At 48.6% G+C, this 23,935-nt stretch overlaps 1 protein-coding gene across 1 annotated transcript; it reads left to right on the plus strand.

Moving 5' to 3' along the window:
* The first annotated feature begins 426 nt into the window (after positions 1 to 426).
* Positions 427 to 19,271, plus strand: NT5C1A (5'-nucleotidase, cytosolic IA). Its single transcript, XM_063311777.1, has 6 exons — positions 427 to 655; positions 8,561 to 8,728; positions 9,829 to 9,958; positions 15,894 to 16,016; positions 18,067 to 18,251; positions 18,677 to 19,271. The coding sequence occupies exons 1-6, from the start codon at positions 506 to 508 to the stop codon at positions 19,040 to 19,042; spliced, it is 1,122 nt and encodes a 373-aa protein (XP_063167847.1). The 5' UTR covers positions 427 to 505; the 3' UTR covers positions 19,043 to 19,271.
* The last annotated feature ends 4,664 nt before the right edge of the window (positions 19,272 to 23,935 follow it).

Here is a 23,935-nt window from a genome sequence, read left to right on the forward strand (position 1 = left end):
CATTTCACGCCCCCCCCCCCGGTCTTCGCCGTGCTGCCCAGATAAGCCCTGCCTCCCGCGCTGTTTAAGTCTCTGGCCAAGAGCGAGGAACCCCCTTTCTCCACTGCCCCTCTGCCCCGCCCCGAGTGGGGCTGCCCACAGACTGAGTGGGCCTGTGAGAAGGGAGGCAGGAAAGCAGGAGGACTTGGCAGCTGCCCGGAGAGTCGCTTTGGGAGCACGAGGCGCCCGGGAGCTTCATGGGATCCCTTATAAAGAGCGGGCTCTGAGCGGCACCGACACACGCGCACTCTCGCGCGCAGATGCTCGCCTGCCTCCTCTCCCGCGCGGCCCCGGACGGCTGCAGCTACCGCCCGGTTCGCCCTCCCTTCACCGCCCGCAGAGGAGGCTGCCGGCTCTTCGTCGCAGACCCCCGGCCCGGGTGACCTGGATCCTGGGGCAGAAGGAAAGCCACCTGCCGGCTGGTGTCACCTCCTCCGGCCCCCTGGACGGGTAGAGGGAAGGCGCCATGGAGCCCGCTGGACCCGGACGCCCAGAAAGCAGCGGGCAGCCCGGCAGCAGCCCGCTCCCCAACGGCGGAGGGCAGCCGAAGCAAGCGAGCTGGGAGGATGCCAAGGCCTTTTATGAAAACCTCTCTCCCAAAAAGAAGCCCAAATCAGTAAGACAGATCTTTTTTTTCTTCTTGCGTGGGGGGGGGGGACTGGGGGCGCTTCCTTGTTTGCATGCCCGTGGACTTGTGATGCTCGTCTGCCGAGAGGGAGGATGAAAAATGTCGCAGGAATGACACGTCGAGTGAAAGAACCGGTTGAAACTCCCCAGCTTAGCTGTTGCTGGGAGGAAGCCGGATCCTCACCTGGCGGCATCCTCAGGGAGGTTTGCTCCGGCTCCGAAGGTGGTGATTGGTTGGGGCTGCTGGGGACTAGAGACCTGCCTGGTTTTAGGCTCAGAAGTACTTTCTGAAGAGATGGCACCAGTCTGCAGAATGGTGGCGCAGAGCAGAAACCTCTTTTTCCCAGGAAAGCGCTGCTCTTGCTTGTAAGATTAGGCCCTCCAGGGATCCCAGATGAGGAGGAGGGTTGGTTACAAGGGGGAAGGTGCCTTCCTTGGATCTCTCCACTGTTTGCTCAGGGCTTGGTCCCTTCTGCTGCTACTTTTGGGCTTCAGTGGGACATCCGGGCCAGTCTGAGAGAGAGTGGGCTGCAGGCCACCATCCCCCTCTTGAAGTGCGATTTAGAGGCTTCCCTTGCAATAGACTTCGTGAAAAGCCTCGTTTTATCTTTTAACAGACAATATTAGTGTTGGTCTCCTTGAATAGCATCTTTAAAGTTCAATATTCCTGGCAACTTTGGGGAGGGGGGTGGCCATTTGAAACTGACCCTCCCTAGCCAGAGAGAAAGAGAGCACACCAGAGTTCCTTCAGCAACAAGTTTGAGCTCTTGTGTATAGTTTTTTACTGACGATTCGGCATGGATTTCCTTCTGTGTTTCTCTGTGAGGGTCTGGCCAGAGTCAGCCCTCCAAGGACACACACACACCCCATTTGCAGAGGTGGACCTGGCTCCACCCTATCAAACAGCCTGGTCGACACCTTTCGAAAAGGGCTGCCCACCCTCAAGCCTGCAGATGAGCCTCTTCCCAGTAGCCCCAGCTGAGGCAGCAGCTTTTGGCTCTGGAACCTCTTGGAAACCTGGGATATGCATGACCAGCTTCCCCCAGACCACGCACAGAGTACATTCTCCCCCTTGCTGAATCACGGCCTGCTTGAGAAGAGAGGAAGCCTTCGGAATCTGAGGACAGGCAGGCAGTGCAAGTCTGTTGACTTCCATGGTCCACTGCATCTTATTAATTTTTTAATTTTTGCTAGCTGGGCACAAGCATTGGCATCTGCCATTTCATATAAAGCTTACAAAACTCACCAACATCCCCCAAACCACTGAAACTCCTACAGTGACATTCTGTTCATCCATGCACAGAAATATTGCTGACCCTCAGTTCAGGGATTTCAGGAGGGGGACCCCGAAATATTATCTGCAGAAATGGGGCCACAGCGAACAGTCTCGTTTTGCTTCACACTCAGCCTTCTCAGCGTCAATCTTAAGGAGGACATCAGATCTGTATGGGGAGAAACCGGTTTGCAATGTCTGAGCAACAGAGCAGAACATGAGGTGGACTCGCAGGTGGTGGAGGGTCCACCGGAAGGCTGGGAGTCCTTAGCTGGCAACTGGCCCATTAAGACATCCTAAACCCGCTGAAAAAGCCAGAGGTTTTTCTCCAGGGAGGGAGGACAGCCTTCCCACCTTAGTGATTCAATGGGCAGCTGGAGGTCAGGGGTCGCTCGCTCTTGTTGTGTCTTGCAAGATGGCGAACACGCCCGCAGCCCTGCAGGTAATCAGCTCGGAGAGAGAAATGTAATAACGTAGAATTAGGTTTGTCCATTTAGACTAAGTTATGGTTTATTTAACCATGGTTCATTGAATGAACTATGCTTAGCTGGGTTTCCACAACACACTAAATCCTAAAACATGTTTTGCTAACCATGATGAATTCATTCACACTGCACCTCAAGCCAAGCTAAGCACACAATAACTGTCCAATGTGGAAATTCAGACTCACCCGTGGAGACGCTGCTGCTGAGTCTGAGTCCTGCTGAAGAGGCACCACCTCTTCGCCCTCGAAACCCAGCCGCCTCCTGGTGCCTGGAAACAGCTCCCTGAGGGGCCTGGGCGGCCTTCCCAGCGATGCTGGAGGACAGCGGGAACGCGGAGCAGCTTTGTGCAGCTTCTGGCCCAGAAATAGGAAGCGGCAGAAGGCAGGGACCGCAGGCCAGAAAAGAACAAAACCAGAAACCAGATAGGTGCTGGCTGCCAGGCTCAGACAACACCCACTCTAAAAATGGAGGCTGCTTGTTGTGGCTTAGCATGTACGGTAATATGAAACCAGCCCTTATAGATAAAGCACAGTTTATGACTTAGCGTGTCATGTGAACACAGATACTGTGGTTTCATCAACAAACCATGGCTGAACAAATCACCCAGCCAAAGTGGGGGCAGGCCTGGAATAAGAAGGGAAGGTTCGAAGTCATACCTGAGAACGAAAGTTGCCCTGTTTCTTCTGCAGCCCTTTAACCACAGCTTTGCAGGGCCTGGTGGGCCTGTCTCTGTCCTGGGGGAACCGTCGTCTGCCAATTACTGCCCGTTAACTTGGGACTGATCTCCCCATATCCCTACCCGTGGAACATACTTGCACAGCAAGCACTTTCATACACCGCACCCTCATGCCATGGCCTTTGTGGGGTTCCCCCTTGATGGTTCCAGGTGTTTTAATTATGCATCAGAATGTACTAGTTTTATGATATTTCAGATTTGTTGCTTATTTGCCTGTATTTCACTATCTATATCTGAGTCTTCTACTTGTATCATCTATTTCTTACATTCTTTACAAATATAAAAATAAAATAGAAAAAAAATAGAACTGTCATGGTTCTTGCCATACATCTAACCCAGCCACTAACCCAAGCTCCTTGCCATGGGTCTGGCAGCACTAAATAACTGAATAACTGAGTCCAAAGCTGTCATTTTGGTGGAATCCAAAATCCCTCGCACTTCACCATCACCTGCATTTCACCACCTGCCCGTTTTCCCCCATGGATGCTCCTGACCATGCTGGCAAAGCTTCCTGACATCAATAGACAATCCTCAAGTGCCGCCGTCAACCAGCATTAGAAGGTGTGCTGTGGTCTGCCTTGGCAGCAGCAACAGAGAAGCCAGGATCTTCAGACACCCTCCGTTCCTGCTTCATTTTCCTGGAGCAGGGCGTGGACCAAGTTGGGAAATTGCCCCACCAGTTACTGAATTGGTACCCTGGCCCTGTTGGAGTTAAAAGTAACCCTCCCCAGCCCTACACTAACTAGGTTTTATTGTTCGCATGGCATACACACCCTGTCTTTGAGCCAATGAAGCATGTTTTGTGGCCCACAGCCACTAAGTCAAACCAACCCAATGATTTTGTGCAGTGTATGAATGAGGCCGTTGGTTGGTTTCACACATTCCACTAAACCTAGGTTTGCTTAAGTCATGGTTGGGTTCATACATTGCACTAAACTAGAAACCATTCTTTACCAACCTACAACAGCTGGGCAAGACTACCGTACAGTACAGTAAAGCCAAAATAAAATGAAAAACAAGCCATCCTATGACTTCACACATGGTGTAAACCAGACCTGAGTTGAAGATCTCGGCTTTCAACTCTCAGTTCTGTACCTTCCCCAGAGTTTCGGACTGGGAATCTCTTCCTCAAAAGTGTCCCCTTTGTTGTTCTTAAGACAGATCTGGCTCTTCAAATCTGAGAGATTCCATGGTCAACCTTGCTGAGAAAGTTTCAACAAGCAGCTCCTACGAAGGGACACTTCTTGGAATTAATCAGCTGCGCTCCTCCACTTGTACAACTCACTGTAGGCAGGCTGGACATGCAGTTCACTGAGTCCTTAAATGGCAACCATGTGTGGCATTTCCACCTGGCAGCCTCCTGGTGTGACATTGCTAGTCTGTCTGTGAAGGTTGGCGGGAGCAGTGGCTTTCCCTTCAGGGGCCTCCTGTCCCATCCAGTTCTTCTGGCCTTGTTGGGGGTGAGAAGCTGGTGAGAAGCTGCTGCGCACTGAAGGAGATCCTGGGGAAGAGAGGGAGGGAGAGGCTTCCGACTGGGAGGGAGCTATCCTGTCCCCCCCACCCCCTGCTAAATGGGGGATTTTGCATACATCTAACTAGTGCCAGCCAAGCTTCAGGAGATACAGGAGGATCCTCCTTGAGCTTTGCAGCAACTGCCAAGGTCCTTGGAACAAGGTACAAGATACTGCCAAGCAACTGCCAAGGTCCTGCTCAAGTCCTGAGATTTCTCAGCCATAGAAGGGAGAAGGAGGCTGTGGAACAGAACATGGCCTCCCTGCATTGACACGGAGAAAACCTTGGGTATTGAGATGATGTGGTTACTTTGACTGGTGGAAAATGCCTCCCTTCTAAGGACTGTCAGTGGGTGGGTGGGTGCCTCTTCAGAGAAAGGGTCTCCTGCTCTATATTTAGTCCAATTAACTGGAGAGGTCCATTTCCTGGTCACTATTTTGATTTCTTCTCATACCCCCACTTATTAAAAATGTTGACTGTGTGGGCTACTGAACCATGCAGATCCTCTTCCAGAGCTTCTCAATCAGCTTTCCCAACCTGAGCTCTCAAGAAATGTTGGGCTATAACTCCCATCATCCCCAGCCACCAGAATAGTGTTTGGATATCTCAGGCAATTCCCATCATGACTGTAGAGCATATTCCTTTCACCATCTGTAAAATATTGGAGAATGTGGATTCTCAGGGAAGGGGAAGGGGAATTTGGATTCTCAGGGAAGGGGATTCTCAGGGAAGGGGATCTCAGTGATTCATGCACAGGAATATGCTACAGCATGCACTCATGTGCACATACAGATCCCAGGGCTCCACAACCCATCAGTTGTGGCAGCAGGTTTCTCCATGGGGCCATCTTGCTCCAAATGCAGTGCTTTGCTACTGTCGCCCTAGAAGAAAAGGTCATAAACTACAATTGCTTGGAGTCATAAATGAGCTTCAGCTTTGGCTAAGTGTGTTATGTCAACTCAGCCACATGTGACTTAGTCATAAACCAAGATTATTGTGAGCTGTGACCTTGCCTGATACAGCTCCTGGGTCTTTAAAGAGCCAGAAGGTGGGCAGCAATCTGGTAGCCAAAGTTCTCCATAACCTAATAACATAATTCCCCAGAAGGCCTTGGCTGGAGGAGAATTCTGGGAGTAGAAAAGGCTGAGCTGGAAAAGAAGCTTCCTTTCCTAAGTACCTGTGAAAAGTTGACCATCACATCACCCTGGTTTATAAAAGGCCTCAGTGCCACATGGCAGCAATGAAGAAAGGGCTTTAGATGTTAAAACCAGCACATGGAGGCACTAACTCATAGGCTTTCACCAACACAGAGACACATACACACTCTTATTATTCATTATTATTATTTGTTAACTGTAGGGACAAACAAATCTATTTAATTTCTGAAAAGCTTATTCCCTTTTCAATTACAAGACCCCAAAGGCAGTTTACAAACATGAATAAAACAGATAGCTGCAATAAATAAGATACCAAAAATAAATAAATAAAAACCAAGTACATGGGGACTCTTGGTAGCAAACATTTTAAGCGAAGAGGAAAGTAATGCTGAGCTAAGGAGGACAGCCTGAGCAGCTGGTCCCACTACTGAGAAGGCCCTGTCATTCCTCACCCAACCAATTGTGCCTGTGGCAGGGGGCAAAGGCACATAGCAGGCCTCAATTAATGCTCATAAATTAATCATCCAGCATCCTCATAAGAACCACAAAAGCTGTAGTTGTGCTACTTAGCAGTTCATAGCTCCCAAGTTGTTAAGAAATTAAATCTGTCATGGGGAGTCCCCAAGCTATTGTACTTAATAACTTTCCAACTGGAATGTTTAATGGCAGAATAATATTTCATACTGTAGTTTGCTTTTGGGAACCCAGGAGACTATGTTAGGACTGCTTGGGACTTTTAAGCTGACTTGGCAGCTCACATCTAGGGAACGGGCCTTGGGTGTCTCCTACACAGCTGTGCGCTCTTGCAAGGAGCTCTGACTTCCTCTTGCAACTCAGGTTCTGCCACGCTCATTCCCAGAGAGAGTTTCCAGATGAAGGCCCCCTCCTGATATTTATGCACTATGAGTATTACGTGACTTCACAACCAGAAGCTTGCAAATGTAAGGAGTTTGGCTGTGTTGTGCAAGTGGTGCATTTAAAGTGGGGGAAATGCAGTTTCAGGCAGAAATGGCAGTATGTTGGTCTTGGCACTCAATGGAAGGGATTCTAGGCTCATCTGCTGCCCCCCCCCCACTCCCCACCCCTGCTGCAGCCTGATTAGATGAAGGAGGCCAAGTACTGCCAGCCTGCCAGCATTAGGGATTTGTCAATTTGCTGAGCCCAGAAATATGGGGAATTTGTTCCCTTTTATTTTGGGGAAGGCGGGTGGTGGTGGTGGAGGTGTTCTCTTGTTGGCCATCAAGTGAGCCTTGATGGCTGTCAGTTTTCTGCACTTAGCAGTTGGGTGGAAATGGCAAGCAGCTACTGGCTGGTTGTTCTCGGCAAGCCTCACAGACTCTGGGCACGTAAACAAGCTGGGGCTCCCAGCCAGCTGATGTGCAGACAGGTCTGAAAATAGTCGGAACAGGGTAGGTCAGTCCCAGTTGCAGGTTAAAGTGGTCTTGGAAAGGCAGAGTCAGAAAAGCTTGTCTGAAAGGCCTGCCGGAAGCTTTTGTCTTGGCAAGCAGGTTTCACCGCTGAGCTGTCGTAACGGACCCAACAGGAGCAAAAGGGAAGAGGTGGAAGAGCTGCTCACAAGAAGGAAGCAGTTTTCCAATGGAGGGCCGGCATTTTATGACCAGAAGCCAGGCAGAGTCCAGAGAAGACCCAAGTGTCGGCATGAGCTTCTGCCGGCCCAGCAACAGGAGGCAAGAAGCAGTGAAGCCTGCATCCCCAGGACCCCCCAGCATGAGAACAGGGGCAGCAGGGAGGGGGAGGGGGAGGGGGAGGAAGCGCAGCATGCGTGGCTCTCTCCTGCCCATCGGCCAGCGGTGCAAAGGTCTGAGGTCACCGGAACAGGGCAGGCAGACGGGCACCCGCAATGGCCAAAGCCGGCCACGGCACTGTGGCCTTCCCATCACTTCTTCGCATGTTTAAAAAAAAGGGAAAATAGCATCAGTCAAATCGGGTTGAACAGGAGAGGAAAAAGTGCAGAAGCAAATAGGATGTGAAGCAAATTCAGAGTCAGGTGGGTCGGAGCCAGATGGAGCAATGGCCTGGCTTGACAGAAGACTCCCAAACAGACCATCTTCTGCAGAAGAGGGATAAGTAAGGTTAATGATCAAATAAAATACAAAATCTGGGAAAGACATGGAAGAACTAACCTATGCGTATTTGCACGTGCATAGGGGTGTGCATTTATGGTTGAAATCTGAATGTGAGGAATACTATTAAAAGTTTAAGCACTGTTTTTTGGCAAATGATATTAAATCCATCGCTAGTGCATTAGAACGATCCTTAAACTCAGATATTAAAATGACATGCTAGAACAGGGTTTCTCAACCCTGGCCACTGGGAGATGTGTGGACTTCAACTCCCAGAATTCCCATGGCTGGCTGGGGGATTCTGGGAGTTGAAGTCCACACATCTTCCAGTGGCCAAGGTTGAGAAACCCTGTTGTAGGATGAATTGAAGCTCTTATTTACACTGTTTGTAGAGCACAACCAGACCTACCAACCTTAGTGCTGTTTTTTTAAAAAACAAACCAATGCAGAAGCAGGACAAGCTGAAACAAACTGAGTTGCAAAGTGAGTAGTCAGGAGCAACTGACCTGACCGGCCTGCTTGCCTTGGATTGCGAGGCCCCCAGCTCCCCAGGGCCTTCCTTCAGCCCCACACCAGTGCCGTGGCTGGAGGCCTCCGAGTGCACTCTCCTGCACAAGACGCTGCCACCCTGCGCTCTTCTCTTGCAGCCGAAGCCCCAGGACGCCGTCACCATCGCGGTGTCCTCCCGTGCCCTGTTCCGGATGGAGGAGGAGCAGAAGGTCTACCGTGAGCAGGGCCTGGAGGCCTACGTGAAGTACCAGCTTCAGCACGAGGAGGAGCCCTTCCTGCCTGGAGCGGCGTTCCCTTTTGTCAAGGTCCGTCTGGCTCCGCTCGGCTTTTGCTCCCTTCACACATACTGCGCCGGGGGCCGTTGGCACCGGGGCCGGGCCTCGCAGCACCAGGGCACAGCAGGGCTTGTGGCTGCTTCCCAGGAGCTGATGTCTGGGCGACTTTTCAGGGAAAGTGCCCTCCTCAAGCTCTCTTTCCCACCCCTCCCCAGGCAGGCACGCTCCCCGTGGCCCTGGAGGCCAATGTTCCTGGTTGAAAAAGTCTCCCCGTCCTTGTTGTAGACCAGCCTTTCTCAGCCTTTTGACCCTGGAGGAACCCTTGAAATATTTTCCAGGCCTCGGGGAACCCCTGCACATTCAGGCTCAAAGATACAGGTAGTCCTTGCTTAACAACCACAACTGGGCTGGGAATTTTGGTCTCTAAGCAGAGCAGTCATTAAGCGAATCCAACCTAATTTTACAACCTTTTTTGTGGCAGCCTTTAAGTGCATCACTGTGAACGTTAAGCGAACCACATGGTCATTAAGCAAATCATGTAGTTCCCCATTGATTTTGCTTGCCAGAAGCCAATTGGGAAGGTAGAAACAGCAATCACGTGACCATGGGACGCGGTGATGTCATAAATGCAAATCAGTTGCCAAGTGCCCAAATCATGATCATGTGACCATGGGGATGCTGCAACAGTCATAAGAATGAGGACCGGTTGTAAATCATTTTTTCCGGCACCATTGTAAGTCTGAACCATCACTAAACGGTTGTTAAGTGAGGACTACCTGTAGGCCAGAAGTTACGAAATTATTATATTAATTTCACGTGTAGGCCTGTATATAAGCATTAACAGTGTTTTTACACTAAAAATAAAGAATGAAACTGACCTCTAATGAGAAGTTGCCCAAATTTGAAATAATTGGTTAAATAATCGTGTTCTCCCAGGGAACCCCTAGTGACCTCTTGTGGAACCTGAGGGTGCCATGGAAGCCTGGTTGAGAAACCCCATTGTAGATTGTTGTTTTGTGGGTCAAAGCCAGTAAGCTGCTCCCTGTCTTCAGTCGCTGACAGTTTGCACCCTCCCTTAATTTAACGTGTTGCATTCTTGGTCCAACCATCCCGCCCTCCTGGATTCCCAGGCCCTGGAATCTGTCAACCACCAGCTGCGGGAGCTGTTCCCAGACAGCGAGGAGCTTTTTGACACTGTCCTCGTGACCAACAACCATGCACAAGTGGGGGTTCGCCTGATCAACAGCATCAACCATTACAGTGAGTAACCGGAAGGCAAGACCCCAACATGCATTGGCCAGAGAGTTGTGGGGTTTTTGCACTAGCCCATTTGCAAGGGCAAATATGTTGTAGTTTTGCACCGTCCCCCAATTCCCCCCCACACAACTGGGAAAGCTATGCTTGGCATTTCAAATAAGTGCTTATTTTTGAAAATGGATAAATGTGTGTCAATCCTAACCATTGTAACTTTTCATCACAGGCAGCAATTCCTTCCCTGTGAAAGTCTGTACTTCCTCCAGGCCACCTTCATGCCGATTTCATGATTTTGACATCCACAGCCTTTAAAAGAAACAAATGGCTTTTCCTACACCCTTCCTGTTTTTTGTAACATTTCACCTAGCATGATCCTCTAATTTTGCACATATTTGCAGGCCCTAATAAAAAATATTGCCTGATTGTGAATTCTGGCATTTTTCTTATGGTCCAGAATAATTTACTTTTTGTATTTTGCAGGGTTTAGTCAATTCCCTGTTAACTATAATTTGTCCCTTTTGTGAGGTATATATCGATCTTACCCATTTAATAAAATTTGCTCTAAATTCCATATTTTCCAAAATTTTGAACCGAAAAGTCACACAGTTTACTTCCAGGAGCCTTCAGATCACCTTGGAATGTCCCATTCCTGCTGCTGCACTGTGATCGGCTGATGCTTTTTCCTCTGCTGGTGACGTACGGAAGGGGGAGAGCAGCAGAGCCAGTGGATTCAATGCATCATTTTGCTTATCTCACCCTGCATACCTAACCAGGGCAGCACCATTAAAGAGAAGCAGGAAGTGGATGGTCAACCAAGGCAGCAGATTCCATTCTGATAGAGAGCTCCCTGCTGAACTAGGAAGGGATAGCATTTCAGCTCGGCAGTGGGGAAGGACCGCTTAATTAGTAGCAAATCTAGGACAGCTGTTCCTCTTGCATATTTCTATACCCTTGAAGGAGAAAGTTGTCAGCAAGTCAAATTAGCCATTTTTTTTGAAGAACCGTGCTTGGCAGAGAGTCTGTCAGTAGCTGCTGGGATGATTAAAATCTCCCATACCGGTTCCACATCTTCTCCTTGACTGGATGTTTGGTGGTAGACAAAGACATACTGACTTCATATCATTTCCCTTGATTTTAGCCCAGATGCTCTCCAGGGCCACCAAGTTCAATCCTTTGGATTTCAGTGTGGTTAGGGTTTTTTTTTTAACATTCAGCACCATTCCCCTTCCTTTCTCTTGCTTTTGTTTCCTTTGAAGAAATTGAATCCTTTAAGTTCTCTATTCCAGTCATGGGAATCATCCCATCAGGTCTACATTTTACCTATTAAATATTCCCTTCCTGTAATAAGTGTTCAGACTCATCTTGCTTATTACTCTGAGCATTATTATCACAGCTAACAGTTACAGATTTTCTGAAACAGAATTCCCATTGATTTTTCAATGTATCGTGATTTAATAGACCCCTGTTTAGTTATTCTAACAGCACAAGCTGTTATCTGAAGTTCTTATTTCTGGGTTTCCTTCTGAAACCCCACTAGGATAATTCAGATTAAAGTCCCCTTGATCCAGTTAGACATGCTTTTAGCCGAACAAATCCTTCCTAGAATTTTTGGGATGCATCCCAACTCCTTCCAGCAATCTTATCATCCAGATAATGCAGACAACAGACAGTTTGGTGTAGTGGTTAAGACACCAGGCTAGAAAATGGGAAATTGTGAGTTCTAGTCCTGCCTCAGGCACGAAGCCAGCTAGGTGGCTTTGGGCCATTCCCTCCCTCTCAGCCCTAGGAAGGAGAAGACCAGGGCAAACCACTTCCAAAAATCTTGCCAAAAAAGTGCAGGTACATGTTAGGCAGTTGGCAAGAGTTACGACTGACTTGAAAGCACAAACTAATAATATATTTTTTATTTTTAATTGTCTATAAACTGCCCAGAGTCATTGTAATACCAGATGGACAGTAAAGAAATAGGACAAATCAATCAATCAATCAGACTTTGTTTCCAGAAACCAAATCTGTCTTCTTGATGTCACTTCCATCTCCAGTCATTTCCCTGCTGCATTCTTCTTTTCCTTTCCAGTCCTTCTCCACAAGTGGCAGGATGGATGAGAATGTTGTCTGAGTCTCTGGCTTCTTTTTCCTCCTAGGGCTTCGAAGTCTAAGGTGATGGGGTGTAGCTGCTCTTGATGGCATCAATGGTCTCTGTGTAGGCACTTGTGAAGAAGGTCCCTTGATGAGGCTCAGCTCTGCTCAGTCATAGCCTCGGAACACAACACACAAGCTTTTTCGTGGGTCTGCCTGGCAGACATTATTAATGTCTATTCCTTATGGTAGGAAGTCATCAACTTCTGCAACTTTTCTCTTTGTCCTCCTGTATGTAAGTAGTAAATGCATTTCCTCTGCTGTTTGGTACTCCAGCTTCTGTTTAGCACAAGACAAGCTCCCACTGTTCCTCCCTTGTTTTTGTTCTTCCTTATGAGGATTTGAAAGCTGTTCCTGTGTTCTAACAATGCAGAATATCCACTTTCTCTGCTACTTCTGCTTTCAGTGTTATTCCTTAAACATTCTCCTCCTTTTGATTTTTTAGAAAGTCACTTCTTGTGACAGGCCTCCTGTGGTGCTTCTTTATTTTGTTCAAGAACCTTCATAGTCTCTCCTTAGTTAGGTATGGCCACTTTCTTCTCAACCACAGTAATGACTCTGCATTGGCTGCATATGCATGCTTATTTTCAGGCAAGAACACAATATATCGCACGCATTTCAGGTTACAGCTGCAAAATCACCTCTGTCCACTTTCTCTTCTGTTAGACACCTGTCCTTTGATCTCTGTTGTTGTTGTTTTTGAATCTGTTCAATCGTATCCAATTCTCTGAGACTGCCTGGACAAGTCCTTGCAGTTTTCTTGGCAAGGTTTTTCAGAAGTGGTTTGCCATTGCCTCCTTCCCAGGGCTAACAGAGGGACTGGCCCAAGGTCACCCAGCTGGCTTCGTGCCTAAGGTAGGACTAGAAAACTCATGGTTTCTGGCCTGGTGCCTTCACCACTACACCAAACTGTCTCTCAGTTTGATCTTTGATATTAAACTCCTGTAAGAGCTACCTGTTCACTCAGACAACACTCTGGAAATTGGCTGCCTTATATTCCTTCTGTAGTCTGTGTAATAGCTTCTGCTGGCTCAGCAGGATACAATTTCTTGGACACCTAATAAGCAGCTTCCAGAACATACTCTTTGCAGTAGCAAATATTTAGGAGATTTGCTTTTACCAGATGCAACTGAACACACAGTCTCTCAGAATGCATAGGTTTTTCATATATTCTTCTTTTTGAACTGCATTGTGTCATGTTCACTGTTTCAGTGTGCACTGTACATCGTAAAGTTTCACATGCCATGGCGCTGACACGCATTTCTGTTGGGAAGGAGCTGCTGTGAAACCTTGTGCCAAGCTCTGTATCTGTGGAATGTGTTTGGGTTATGTGGACTTTTCCCGCGGACCATCAGGAGCCATTAGGAGCACCTGGGATTGTGAGCCTGGGAAGATTCTACGGGGGGAGGGATCTCATTTGTACCAAGGGGTTTTTAGTTTGCATTTGGTGCGCTTTTTCCATTCTCAGCTTTCTTTGTGATCCTGCATACTATTCTTTAACAAATCAGATATCTTTATGAACCTGTTCATGAGTCTGATGGTGTTTTAGGATAGGCAATCATTACATAAAGCTGAGAATCCCCAAAGTTGTACCGTTAGCTCCTGCCAAGATTAGTTTCTTGTGAGGGAAAATAGTTAACAATGGCCAAAGCCAAACCCACAACCAGGAGACTCGAGCCGACTAGCTTGATGCCCGAGTCAACGGTTAGGAGCGAAGAACGGAGCCTCACCCCAGAACATTCAGCTTCACGGCAGCATTCGAGTTCCACCCTGGCGGGAGAGGGATCTGAAGAGGGGAGAGCACCAAAGCAACCGGCACCCAGCGCATCGCCTGCAGAGTTGATCACCTAGGATGAAATGGGAGAACCCCAGCCAGGGACGTCTCAGGTGTCCTGGAAGGAGGTATCTCAAACTCCTGAAAGGCTAGGAGTGGTAGAGGCCAAATTAGAATTGATGGAGTACATGCTAAAAGCCCTGTCTCTGTCATGGGGGGGGGGCAGCCGAGGCGCAAAGGAGATTCCAGCTCCACGCAATCATCCTCCATCCCCTCACCCGGACCAATGGCGGAGCGGGGCCGGAGACGAAGCCGGGATGAATCTCCACCCTGCAGAGCCCGTCCATTAGTGTCCCCACCGAGGGGTCAGTGTCTCCGATGCGGAAAGGAAGGGCATCGAGCAGCTGATTGCCCAAAAGTCAAGACTGGAGACCGGGTGGGCAAACTGCCGGCCAAATCGCCACCCTCATCGCGGTGGATGACAGCAGCCAAGGGGGCAGCCAATGCTGAAGAAGTACCCTACTTCTCAGGAGAGGTTGAAGATGATTCTAAGGAACCGGCGGGAAACGCCAGCCACCTGCCTTGAAAAGCGCCTGCAGGCAGGTGGAGGAGGCTACAGAGGTTTTGAACTCTACCCTTGAACAATTCCTAAGGGCATACATAAATCACCATCAGGACAACTGGGTTGACTTGTTGCCCTTTGCTGAGGTGGCTTACAACACCTCAGAGCACTGGGCATACCCCTTTTCGTGTGGGTTCTGGTTGTGACTTTGTTCCCATATCTGAGCTGCCACAAACCCCTCCCCAGTCCTGTTCTGCCTCTGACTGGGCTGCTCAGCTGGCTGATTCCTGGCCGGTGATTCAGCAGGCTCTGGCTGATGCCCAGTCTGCTTACAAATTCCAAGCTGATAAACGCTGTTCTCTGCAACACGATTTCAAAATTGGGGATCAGGTTTATCTCTCTACCAAATTCATAAAGTCCCCACAGCCTTTGAAAAAGCTTGCTCCCAAATTCATTGGTCCTTTCCCTATTGTTGGCATTGTCAATCCAGTTACTGTTAAGTTGGATTTGCCTCACAATTTGAAACGTTTGCACCCTGTTTTCCATTGCAGCCTGCTCAAGCCTGTCCACCACTCTTCCCAATGGCATCCCCAACCTCCTCCTCCTGCTCCGATCATGATTGACGGGCAACAACACTTTAAAGTCAAGGAGGTCGTTGATTCTCGCAAGCTTCGGGGCTCCCTCCAGTACCTGATTCGCTGGAAACACTTTCCTCATCCTGAATGGGTGCCTGCTCGCCACGTTAATGCTCCTGATTTAGTTAACTGTTTCCACTTAGCTTACCCTTTGAAGCCTGCTGCTTAGAATTTTCTTTCTTTTGGGGGGGCGGTATGTCATGTTCACTGTTTCAATGTGCACTGTACATCGTAAAGTTTCACATGCCATGGCGCTGATGCACGTTTCTGTTGGGAAGGAGCTGCTGTGAAACCTTGTGCCAAGCTCTGTATCTAGGTTCATTTCAATGGAATGTGTTTGGGTTATGGGCTCTGCTCAAGGACGTTTCCCAGGGACCAGCAGAGGCCGTTAGGAGCACCTGGGATTGTGAGCCTGGGAAGATTCTACGGGGGGAGGGATCTCGTTTGTACCGAGGGGTTTTTAGTTTGCATTTGGCGCACTTTTTCCATTCTCAGCTTTCTTTGTGATCCTGCACACTATTCTTTAATAAATCAGATATCTTTATGAACCTGTTCATGAGTCTGATGGTGTTTTAGGATAGGCAGTCATTACACATTGCCAAATTTCTGCCCAGCTTTCCCTGTCTACTTGTTCAGTGGTATTACTGTTACATTAAACATTGTAGGTTTTGGCAACTTTTTATGTACTTCCAGGATCCTCAGGTTGGGCATCTCTGGCCATCAAGGTGTTCTCCAGATGTGTTGGCTAGGGATTCTGATATCCAGAAGGCACCAGGATGGGAAAGGTTGGTTTCCTGTTTAGTGATGAAGTGTCTCTTCTTCTCTTTCCAGATCTATTCATTGAGAGGTTTTGTATGACAGGTGGGAACAGCCCCATCTGCTACTTGAAGGCCTACCATACCAATCTGTACTTATCATCGGACTGTGAGAAAGTGAGTGAGGCCATAGAAGAGGGTGAGTGATACTGCTGGAGGCAGACCTTTGGGTGGAAGTGGGAGTGAGAGTCGGTGGGGCCTTTTTGACTGAAGGGATGGGAAGTGACATATCTGAGTCTGTATATGGAAAGCCAGTTTGGTCTAGTGGTTAAGGCAATGGGCTAGAAACCAGGAGGCAGTGAGTTCTAGTCCCGCCTTAGGCACGAAAGCTGGCTGGGTGCCCTTGGGCCAGTCCCTCTCTCTCAGCCCAAGAGCCAATCAGGCGTGGAAGGAGAGTTCTAGTCCCGCCTTAGGCATGAAAGCTGGCTGGGTGATCTTGGGCCAGTCCCTCTCTCTCAGCCCAACCCACCTCACAGGGTTGTTGTTGAGGGGAAAATAGGAGAAGGAGGGAATATTAGGTATGTTCCCTGCCTTGAGTTATTTATAAAAATAATAAAAGTGAGATAGAAAACAAGCAAACAAACAAACCTGTGGGGACACATGTTTACTAAAATCCAAATCATGTTCACCTTCACAGCTTGTTGCTCCAGGAATCACGGCCATGGCAATTTTGCTCATACAGTCTTGTAAGCCATTTGATTCTGTATGTATAGATTTATAGGTCCCCCCGGCTCCACATGCAGGACATTGCATGTTTGTTAGCCTTCCTAGTCATAGCAGAAATGGCAGTGGGGAGGAAGAGCCGGGCATCTGTCGTAATCTATTACCATGTAAGAAAGGTCTTTGTGAGGCAGAGGTAGCCTTTGACTAAAGTTTGTTGGCTTTATCAGAATCAGGTCACTTAGAAGAGCCAATCCAGGTCAAGACTGAAGCCAATTTAGTGGCCTGCTAGAACCACTGAAATGGAGCAGAGCTTATAACAGCTGAGAAGCTGGCACAGAAAAAGAAAATTATCTTAGATAGCTTCAGTGAGCAGGCCAGAGAAATACAAGTTATTGATCTTACACACTCAGCCCTCCCAAGCATAAAGAGTCACACGCTTAGACAGATTAGGTTAAGATAAGTAAAAAAGTTTTCTTACTGACTTTATTGTTGCTTCTGTTACATCCATCTTGGTGGAAAAGATGAAGTTCCTTTGTTCTTCTTTTCTTTCTAAATACTTAGTTTGCCCTAAACTCTCAGCCCTACAGCTACCAAGAGCTGTGTGGAAGAAAGGGGCAAAATCCTTCATCAAGGCCTGAGCACATGGCCCTGATGAATAGAGCAAAGCAGCATGCTTGCTTCTCCCTGGGTGGAAGAAGGAGGAAGAGAGAAAGAGGAAGTGAGAGTGGCAACAAACAGCTTCCTCAGAGTTGCATTGTGGGACAACTCAATTTACATGCTAATGAGGCGTGCTGGATTTGCCAGGACTTCCAACAAAGACAGTGTGAGGATCTCATGGGTTCATTGGCATAAGACTGATCAGAGGCCAAGCCCAAAAGAGATGGGCTAACACATCTGGAGGACATTCTGAGGGGGAAGAGCCTTTTAGGGAATCCTGTTGCCAGATGTAAGAGGTTGTGGGAGGTTAGGAGAGGAATGGAAGGAGAGGATACAGAAACCATCAAGAGAAAGCGGCAGTGAGTCCACAGGCAGCTTATCTCACAAATGGTAACTTGACCAGGGAGCAAGAAGCATCTCAAATCATTCAGAGATTTTGCCTTAATCAACCCATTATGAATGAGAGTTGGAAGCTCCTTTTGCTGTTTCCCAAATTCTGCAGTTATCCCCTCACTAGTGCTAAAAGAGACCTTCCTGAAGTCCGTGAAGTTCTTGCTTTGTTAATTTTGCCTAGCTGGGTGGGGCTTGAACCTCACACACACACATTCCATACTTTGTTTTTTCCTATGCCTTGGTGCAATTCATATAAATTTTGAACTTTGGGCACCTTTGCATTAATGAGCATGACTTAAGAAAAAATAAAACAGATTGAAGTGGAAGCCACAAGTATGGGTGTGGTCATTCCAAAAAGGAAATGGCAACCCCACTGGAGAGCAACATGAGCTGAACGCTGCTTAACATCCCTCCCTTCTTTCTTTTCTCCTCCCTCCTTTCCCTTCCCTTCCCTTCCTCCATTCCTCCTTTGCAAGGTATTGCAGCCGCCACTATTTTCACCCCCGAGAAGGATGTGCCAGTCTCGGAGAAGCAGCTGCGTGTCGCCTTTGATGGAGACGCTGTGCTGTTTTCAGATGAGTCAGAGCAGATCGTAAAGGCTCATGGCCTAGACAAGTTCTTTGAGCATGAGAAGACTTACGAGAACAAGCCTCTTGCTCAGGTGTGGTCCGGGGACACTGGCATTATGACTGAGGCATCCCAGAACCGACTTCTCGTTGTTATTTCTGCCGACTGAGAGGATGATCTTTATGGCTGAGGCTGACTGGCTGCCCAGCTAATAAAACACTTAAATAGAACAAAATGGGAAGAAACACTCTAAAATGCAAACAAAGCCAATATTTAAGCAGGAGGCAAGATAGCAACACCACTTCAGTATAACAATTCACTTTGGGTCCAAAGACGGCTCGGCAAATTAAAAGTACAGGAGGGCATCAGTGCATGACTGTTAGGCTAGGGCAAGGGCAGGGAAGCTTCTGGCCCCCATTGCCTCCCGCAGGGTGCTGTGCCCTGAGCTGGTTCCCATTTTCTTACTACCCGGGGAGTGGGCGACTTGCTCTGGCTGATGCCGTGTGTTCCTTTGTCCAGGGACCACTGAAGGGCTTCCTGGAAGCACTCGGGAAGCTTCAGAAGAAGTTCTACTCCAAAGGCCTGCGCCTGGAATGCCCAATCCGCACCTACCTCGTTACAGCTCGCAGTGCCGCCAGTTCTGGGGCCCGGGCCCTAAAAACTCTCCGGAGCTGGGGACTAGAAACGGATGAAGCCCTCTTTCTGGCTGGCGCACCCAAAGGCCCCTTGCTGGAGAAGATCCGCCCACATATCTTCTTTGACGATCAGATGTTTCACGTGGAGGGGGCAAAGGAGATGGGCACTGTTGCCGCCCACGTTCCTTATGGGGTTGCCCAGAAGTACAAGCTCTCAGGACAAAGAAAGGCAGCTCAGAACAGCAAGTAGTGCCCAGGAATGGGCCTGGGCTGGACCGGCTTTTGATACTCGGAGAACGTCTCGGTTGGTGGGTACAAACTTCTAGGATAACTAGAACCAAGGGTATTGGAATGGCAAATGTAGGATCTCCTGCTGCCCGTACCCACTGCACTTTAAGCCCTTCCCCACCAGCACAATGGCTGTGCCCACACCCTCCTGTCAGCCCCCCCGAGCATCTCCTGGGCTCTTTGGCGTCACTCCTGCCATCCATTGAGAGTGTTTCAGGATGGAACAAGCCTTCTGTGGCTCCAGCACGGGATCTCTGTGCACCAGAACATACATGATGTGGGGACATTTCCTCGTGACCTGTGCTAGGTGAGCCGGACATAGTCATGCTCCCGCAGGCGCAGCACGCAGCGGTCACTGACAGTGCCACTGTCCAAGGTCCGCTTGCAGTGCTTCTTTCAGAACAGGCTGTTTCTTTCTGGTCACACAGCAGAGACCAGCCTGGAACATCCGCCAGTGCTGAGGGGAACCTGCCTGGGAGGGGGAAGCCCCCAGAAGGAGCCAGCGATGCCCCTCCCCCAGCCAGGGGGAATTTCTCACCCTCCGTCTCTCCTCTCCGGGCCTCGGGGGGAGGGAGGGTGTTTGTTGCCCCCTCCTTCAAAACGCCACTGCCGGAAAAGGCAGGCTGAGATGGGTCAAAGCATATCCATAGCCGTAGAAGCAGCGCCATTGCGCCAAGCAGACAAAGCTGCTTCACGTGTTATTTGGGCCTAACATTTGGCATTTTCTGGGCACCCATTCAGGGTTCCCTCCACAACGTACAATCTTCCCTGTGAGTCAGGCAGTAGCAAAAGTGGGGAGACCCAGATGGGCTTTGGCTCTGAGCCTGGGTGCAAAAACGGGCTTGCCTGCAGAGAAAACGTCCTGCTCTGCACAGGAGTCACGCATTGCTCAACAAGCAAGAAGGGGGGCAGGGCTGCCTTTGCAAAATGGGGCCGCTTTTGGTGTAGGGAGGAACGGGAAGAGCACACGAAGCGTTTTGTTCTTTTCCCTTCCAGGTTTTGAGAAGGGTGCCTGCCAGCTGTGGCCAGAAGCAGAAGGCCCCGGTTGAAATCCCTACTCAACACGGAAGCTCACTGGGGGGGCTGAATAAATTGTTCACTCTGTCTATGTTCAACATCAAGTGTGGAAGCAGTCCTCCCCTCCAAGGGCTTCTGAGAACTTTTCACCCAAAGCATGGCTTCATGTGGCTGTTTGGAGCAACGCAGATTCCTCCACTTTCAATATTACTGCACGTCTCCCTCAGGAAAAGAGCCCAGAAACTATTCCCCCATGGAACCCACTGCCTCAAGAATGTGCTCTTTCCCTTTCCTGAAGGGATCCTGCTGCCAGCGTTGTGCTTCTTTGTCTTCATGATTATGGGTGAAAAAAGGTCTTCGTGCCTGCCTGACTTTATGGCACTTTGTCTTAGTAAACCTGTTGCGACACCTTCCCTTCTGTCTGTGCGCTGTCCCTGGGTAGCCTGCCAAGGTGTCCTTAAACACGAGGACTAGAAACATGGGGAAGAACCAGATAAAAAGATGCTTAGTCCCCTCTCAGGGTTGCCTTGCCAACAGACAAAACCTGAGCTATCCTCCTTGATATGGGAAACATTTCCCCTAGGTACACCTGTTGCAGTCGAAGGCCAAACTCCTGGGTGGCACCACTCCGCCCAAGAGAGCAAGTGCACCCCAAAACCTGTTTCATGGCAATTCCCCACCTCTCATGGCACCTTGGGAACGGGGGCTCTTTCTGCAACCGGGCACCAAGGCCCCAGCATCAATATTCCCTGAAACTGCCATCATCTGGTCAACAGAGGCTAGCTTCACAAAACTCTGGTTGGTGTAAGTCCTCTGGCTACATTCACACAGCACGTAACCCCTGTTGGTCTCTTGTGGCTTTGTGTATGTTGCAAACCCAGGCCGGTTAGGGGCACTGTGATTCGGTGTGTCACAGGAACCCAGCTGCAGCAACCAAGTGCAATATCTGGTGCAAAGCTCACCTATAAAAGTATAATGTAATGTATAATGAGGGAGATTTTGTTGCAGCTAAAGGTATTGCTTGAGGGAATACAGGTAGTCCATGACTTACAATGGAAATTGGGATTGGAATTTCTGTCACTAAGTGATGTGGTCGTAAAGTGGGACCGCATCACTTAGCAACATCAATCCCTGCAGTCCCAATTGCTGTTGTTAACTGAATCCCACAGTCATTAGGCGAGGCAACTTCCTGCCGGCTTCCCACAACCAAAGTCAGTGGGGGAAGCTGGCAGGAAGTTGCAAGTCCCAGGCTGGCCGGCCAGTGGGTGAATGGCTGCTGCAGGGTGGGGGAGGGAGCAAGGGGGTGTGCAGGGGAGGTGCAGCGAGGGTCAGGAAGGATGCGTGAGGGTGAGAAGGGGTGTGCAAGTGGCTGGTGCAGCATGAGTGCAGAGGGGCTGAGGGAGGGGGTGGGGGAGACTTACTCCAGCAACTTGCAACCTTCCCTGCTGGCTTCCCCATTGATTGCAACTGGTCATAAGTGGGAACCAGGTGCCAAGCACCCTGATCGTGATCGCATGACCATGGGGCTGATGGGCAGCCAGAATTCTGAGGACCAGTTGTAACCACCATTCATTCAGCACTGTCGTAACTTCAAACTGTCATTAAAGGAATGGTTGTAGGTCGAGGACTACCTGTACCTCAAGCAGGGGTGTCCATGGGAGGGTCAAAAAGGTCAAGATGGCTGTGAGGGTGCCACTGAAGCACCACCCCTTTTATGTGTGCTGTGCCTGCAACACATGGACCCAAGGCTTTGATTCCATGGCCACCGATGCCGTCCAGGCATAGCCCCATTTCCGGTCTAGTATGCTGGCTCTCAGTCTGTGCCCTGTTCGGGCTGAACTGCTCAAAGCCCTTTTTCAGAGCGGAGCCTTAGGGCTGGAATATGCGGCTGGCCTGGAGCTTCTGGGAGGAATGGGCTTAAGGGAAGAACAGGGCGCCAGCGGTGCCTCAGGATGAAGGAGGTCGCTGCACCAAGGCACTAAGAATAGGCTTGGCCAGCGGCCCCTGCAGCCTCTTGCAGGCTTGCGTTGCCTTTGACGAGGCCCCTATTTATAGAGGGCCCAACCGAGGGGGGGGGCGCAAAAGCTGGGGATAATGGGAGGGGGGCAGTTGGTAAGCTGGGAGCTGGTTTTGCAAAGCAGCAAAATCAACAGCGAGAAAAACGAAATTCAGAAGCTCCAGAAACAAGGTGTCCTCACTGAAGCCCCATACAGGGGCTCTGGAGATGCATAACAGAAAAAATATACATGAAAATGGACACGGGTATAAGCATAATACTTACATGCACGGAAAAGCTGTTATTAAAGCAGTGATACAGAACATCTCATTTTTGCAAAATATTCATCTAAAATCCAGTATGGCTATACTAGCAAAATATAACCACTCCCAACTCACACTGCCTGTCTCAGACTATTATAACAATTCTGTGAAACCAATAATATGCTATAAGTTGGACACAATTATATATTTTCAGGTAATTTTGTTATTTCAAACAATTATTAGCTTGTACCAAAATTTCTGCAGTTCAGACAGATTTACTGAACAGGTGAGTAGATGGGTGATTAAAGGAGAGGCAGGAGAGGAGAAACTCTCTGACATTTTGTTTCCATGGGGTTTATTTCACAGATGAGCACTGCTCAGGTCAAAACGCATCCCCTCTGCTCCCACCCAAAGTTTGTTGGAATTATCAGGGGTCAACTCAGCATTGTCTCATAAGCATAAGGGGGTCTCTCTAGCAAATGCATCTCTATTGTGCTTGTGGGATGTCACATGGGTCACCTGATTTCCACTTCCTCCTCCTCCTTGGGCTTGGGGATTAACAATCTCCATTACCTCGTGGGCAGACATACAAGCAGGAGGTGCTGCAGGAATGCAGCCCTCCCCCCACCATCTCGCCTGCATGCAGACTTTCTATTCCACATAGAAAGTGTCTACAAAGAACCAGTGATGATTAAGTGCTTTCTACTATGAACCTACCTGTATCCAGATCTACTGAATAAAAGTAATCTATCTCTATTTTTCTTCATCTAACTACAGTGCGAAGACTGAATTTATTTCTGAACGTAATTAAGCTTAATGCGCAAGTTCTCTTTTTTGGTTCATGCTTCTACTCTGCAAGATTGCTTGGAGTTCTTTTGTTAACCTTTAAAAAACTCCATCAGAAAAGACTCTCAGGACCTCGTTGAAGAGACAAAGTGTGAAGTTCTTCCAAGACAGCTTTAAGAAGAATGTCCATCATTGGCAGAAGTGTATATTGAATGGTAACAGAAGAGCTTATTTCAAGCATTATTCTCCTGTTTAATTTATTAAAATATCCCTATTTAAACTAAAGTTAGGGAGGCGGAGGTATTACTCTTCATTCAAGATTGTGCTTCATTCAAGTTTCACATGAGAAAGTTGTTGAACTGATTAAGGACAATTGGCAGATTACTCAATGGGCAATTGCTATCAAGTTTGGCATTTTATAGGAATATGTAGATCACATAATGATTTTCATTCAACCTTTGTAAATATATATTTTTTTATTTTTTTATTTTTTTATTTATCCAATTTGTCCCTGCCTGTCTCCTCCCATTGGGGGACTCTGGGCGGTTTACAACAATCAATTAAAACAACCATAAATATACAATATAAAAATACAATAATAAATATAAATAAAAGTAAAGATAAAAAGTCGAAGTGGCAAAAGAATCTAAAACAGTCCAAGTGTGGGAGGAGTGGTCTATAGCAGCCATCCCCATGTAGATCTATTCCCCTCTCCACCCCAAGCAAGGCGGCAGAACCAGGTCTTCAGACTCCTCTGAAAGGCCAGGAGCGATGGGGCCAATCTCACCTCCTG

The sequence above is a fragment of the Candoia aspera genome, chromosome 10 (genome assembly GCF_035149785.1).
Source record: "Candoia aspera isolate rCanAsp1 chromosome 10, rCanAsp1.hap2, whole genome shotgun sequence".
Classification (NCBI taxonomy): domain Eukaryota; kingdom Metazoa; phylum Chordata; class Lepidosauria; order Squamata; family Boidae; genus Candoia; species Candoia aspera.